At 41.3% G+C, this 3788-nt stretch overlaps 1 protein-coding gene across 1 annotated transcript; it reads left to right on the top strand.

Moving 5' to 3' along the window:
* Positions 1-1231: 1231 nt before the first annotated feature.
* LOC109208831 lies at positions 1232-3749 on the top strand. The gene has a single exon (XM_019371983.1). It carries the CDS (start codon positions 1597-1599, stop codon positions 3574-3576), a length of 1980 nt encoding a protein of 659 aa, XP_019227528.1. The 5' UTR covers positions 1232-1596; the 3' UTR covers positions 3577-3749.
* Positions 3750-3788: the final 39 nt, after the last annotated feature.

Here is a 3788-nt window from a genome sequence, read left to right as displayed (position 1 = left end):
TAAGATACAAAAGAGATAGATTAAAAAATGGAAAATCTGGGTCCATGAAACAATAATAGTGTATCAAGAAAAAGGTAGCCTTTCAATCTGCCATTGAAGGTGGCATGTGATAAATTAGTCCTTAAAGCGACAATAGAAAACCCCACATAGCTTAAGCTTATGATCTGGATTTCTGGTTACAACTTTTTGCCCAAAACCCTTCCCCTCCAATCCCCTTTGGATTATCCACACCAAGAGCTCGAGTATCGAGTTCCTCTTTCTTTTTTTTTTCTTTTTTTTGTTTTTTGTTTTTGGATGGTTTTGAATGGGCCATTTCCAATAGTAGGTAATTAAGGTGACAACTAACCCCCTTCTGTTGATATTATAATGTTGGAGGGCGACTGTTGGGAAAAATTTAAAAATAGCCAGATTTACAACTGGTCATTCAAAAATAGCCCAGTTTCAAAAGTAATCGAAATTTAGCCACATTTCATGTAAAGATAAATCTGAGCGAAAACATTGTTCAAAATTCAGAAAATACGCCCGCATAATATACTGGAGTTCCAACAAGTATAAATGTCCAGTATAATATACTGGAGTTTGGAGCACCGGTGCTCCAGTCTCCCGTATATTATACAGAAGTCAGCAAAGTATACCGGTCCAGCATAATATGCTGGAGTTCGTACACAAATCCACCGAACTCCCGTATATTATACGGGATCGGTCTCTGTTGCAGCAAAATAGTGGCTATTTTTCATTGACTTGGTAAACACTGGCTATTTTTGATTGACCAGTGCGAAAACTGGCTATACCGTGCTATTTTGACGCGGCTGTTTCAACTGCTGTTTTTTTAATCTTTTAGAAATTATTCCCGAATTTTTTGCTGGTTAATGCACCCACAGCCCAACATTATATTTTGGACAAGTACTATAATGGAGAGTAAAAAGGGCCGATGCATTAAGCTCCCGCTATATGCGGGGGTTCGGGCTGGATTACAAGGATCTATTGTATGCGGTCTTATTCTTTATTTTTGCAAGAGACTATTTTTTACGGCTTGAACTTGAACTTTACCAGTTACACCAAAGTACCTCTTGTTAAGTTAAGGATTCACTTCTAGTACTATAATGGAGAGTAAAAACAATAAACCTTAATGGTAATTAGGTAGAAAAGGAATTGAGACAGCTAATTACAACACAGCACCTACAGCCCAACATTATAAAAGTAAGTCGAATATAGTGTAATAAAAAGACACGCGTTTGACCTCGTAAAAATCGTAAGACTGTCCAAGTCAGTCTCACCCAACCCCAACTCCTCCATTACCAAACCTTCAAAGACCATTTCTGCTTTTCAAATTTCAATGTAAACTATTGCTTTTAAACCCACAAACCCCAATATCAAAATTCTCCTTTTCCTTTCTCCTCATTTTCATTCATTTTCTTATTCGTTTCTCAATACAACAAAAAGTACATCAATACCCACTTTTGTAACTTTTCCGGTCAATTGATTTTTTGGATTGATTTTTGTGCTGGGGTGATTCAAAACTCAATTTTTAGGACTTCTGATCTACCTACGATTTTGTTGTAGTTCAGAGGTTCTTTGGCTTTTCTGATTTTATATATGGCGGACCTAGTGAAGCAGATCTTGACAAAGCCGATCCAGTTAGCAGACCAGGTGATAAAGGCTGCCGATGAGGCAAGTTCGTTCAAGCAAGAATGTACTGATCTCAGGTCCAAAACTGAGAAACTTGTGGCCCTTCTCCGTCAGGCTGCACGCGCCGGCAACGACCTTTACGAACGGCCGACGCGGCGGATTATTGACGACACTGAACAAGTCCTTGAAAAGGCTTTAGCCCTTGTCCTAAAGTGCAGAGCCCATGGGCTTGTTAAGCGTGTTTTTACCATAATCCCAGCTGCAGCGTTCCGTAAAATGGCTTCCCAGTTGGAGAACTCTATTGGTGACGTGTCTTGGCTTCTTCGTGTATCAGCTTCAGCTGATGAACGTGCTGATGACTGTTTAGGCCTCCCTCCTATTGCTGCTAACGAGCCTATTTTATGCCTTATTTGGGAGCAGATCGCGATATTGTATACAGGTTCTGTTGATGACAGATCAGATGCAGCTAATTCACTTGTTTCTTTAGCCAGAGACAATGATCGGTACGGGAAGTTGATTATTGAAGAAGGTGGAGTTGGGCCATTGCTGAAATTGATGAAAGAAGGGAAAACGGAGGGTCAGGAGAATGCAGCGAGGGCAATTGGACTGCTTGGACGTGACCCAGAAAGCGTCGAACACATGGTACATGCTGGGGTTTGCTCAGTGTTTGCGAAAATCCTCAAAGAAGGTCCTATGAAGGTTCAAGCAGTGGTGGCTTGGGCAGTTTCTGAACTTGCTGCTCATTATCCCAAATGTCAAGATCTTTTTCACCAGCATAATACAATTCGATTGCTGGTTAGTCATCTTGCTTTTGAAACCGTTCAGGAGCATAGTAAGTATGCTATTGTAAGTAAAGCAACATCGATGCACCACGCTGTTGTCTTAGCTAGTAATAACAATGGTAATGCTGTTAATACTGTGAATAAGGTTGTTGAGGATGATGACAAGAATCATATTCCACATCCTCTTGGGAATAAGAAGCCTAATCACATGCACAGTATCGTTGCTACGGCAATGCAGGGTCAAATGAAGCCGCCTCAGCAGAATCCAGTCAATGGTTCAAACCAGGCAAATCAGGCCAAGGTCAATGGAAATAATAGTGTGAAGCAAAATCATGTGAACCACCACACTCAACATAGTCTTTCTTCATCTGGTGTGAGTATGGGTAATAAAGGGAGGGAACTAGAGGACCCTGCTACCAAGGCTTATATGAAGGCAATGGCTGCAAGAGCATTATGGAAACTTGCCAGGGGAAATTCGCCAATTTGTCGTAGTATCACTGAATCAAGAGCACTGCTTTGCTTTGCGGTACTCTTAGAGAAAGGACCTGAGGATGTTCAGTACAATTCAGCCATGGCAGTAATGGAAATCACAGCCGTTGCAGAAGTAGATGCTGACTTGAGAAGGTCAGCATTCAAGCCTAATTCCCCTGCCTGCAAAGCTGTTGTTGATCAATTGCTCAGAATCATTGAAGAAGCTGATTCAGATCTGCTTGTTCCATGCGTTAAAGCAGTCGGGAGTTTGGCTAGGACTTTTCGAGCTACTGAGACGAGGATGATTACCCCGTTAGTAAAGCTGCTCGATGAGCGAGAAGCAGAGATTTCTAAGGAAGCTGCCATTGCCCTCTCGAAATTTGCTAGCTCAGTTAATTACCTTCACCTAGATCATTCCAAGGCAATCATAAGCGCTGGAGGGGCAAAACATTTGATCCAACTTGTTTACTTTGGTGAACAAATAGTTCAGAGTCCTTCATTGCTTTTACTATGCTACATTGCATTGCACGTCCCTGATAGCGAAGAACTTGCTCAAGCTGAGGTGCTTACAGTTCTTGAATGGGCATCAAAACAGTCATACTTGATTCAAGATGAAGAGGTTGAGTCTTTATTGCAGGAAGCTAAAAGCAGGCTGGAACTTTATCAATCTAGAGGATCGAGGGGATTCCATTGATTGAATCTGCATAACTCAATGTGCAGAATTTGTAAGTTTGTTAGATGACAATTTTTCTATTTATATTTACAGATTTACTCTCTGTTTACTTTGGTCTTGGGAGTGTACATAAGATAGGTCTTTTGTTTTTGCCCTGATGATGTAGTGGAACACCCTGTCCAGCACCCCCCCCCGCCCCCGACCCAACTACAAAAAACTCGAAACTCTCGTGT

This window comes from Nicotiana attenuata, unplaced genomic scaffold, assembly GCF_001879085.1.
Source record: "Nicotiana attenuata strain UT unplaced genomic scaffold, NIATTr2, whole genome shotgun sequence".
NCBI lineage: Eukaryota > Viridiplantae > Streptophyta > Magnoliopsida > Solanales > Solanaceae > Nicotiana > Nicotiana attenuata.
Note: the sequence above shows the minus strand (reverse complement) of the source record. Positions and strands in the feature narration are given on the sequence as shown.

Bases quoted from the DNA above. Each gene is read 5' to 3' on its own strand.
- LOC109208831 (XM_019371983.1), top strand. From the start codon at position 1,597: ATGGCGGACCTAGTGAAGCAGATCTTGACAAAGCCGATCCAGTTAGCA.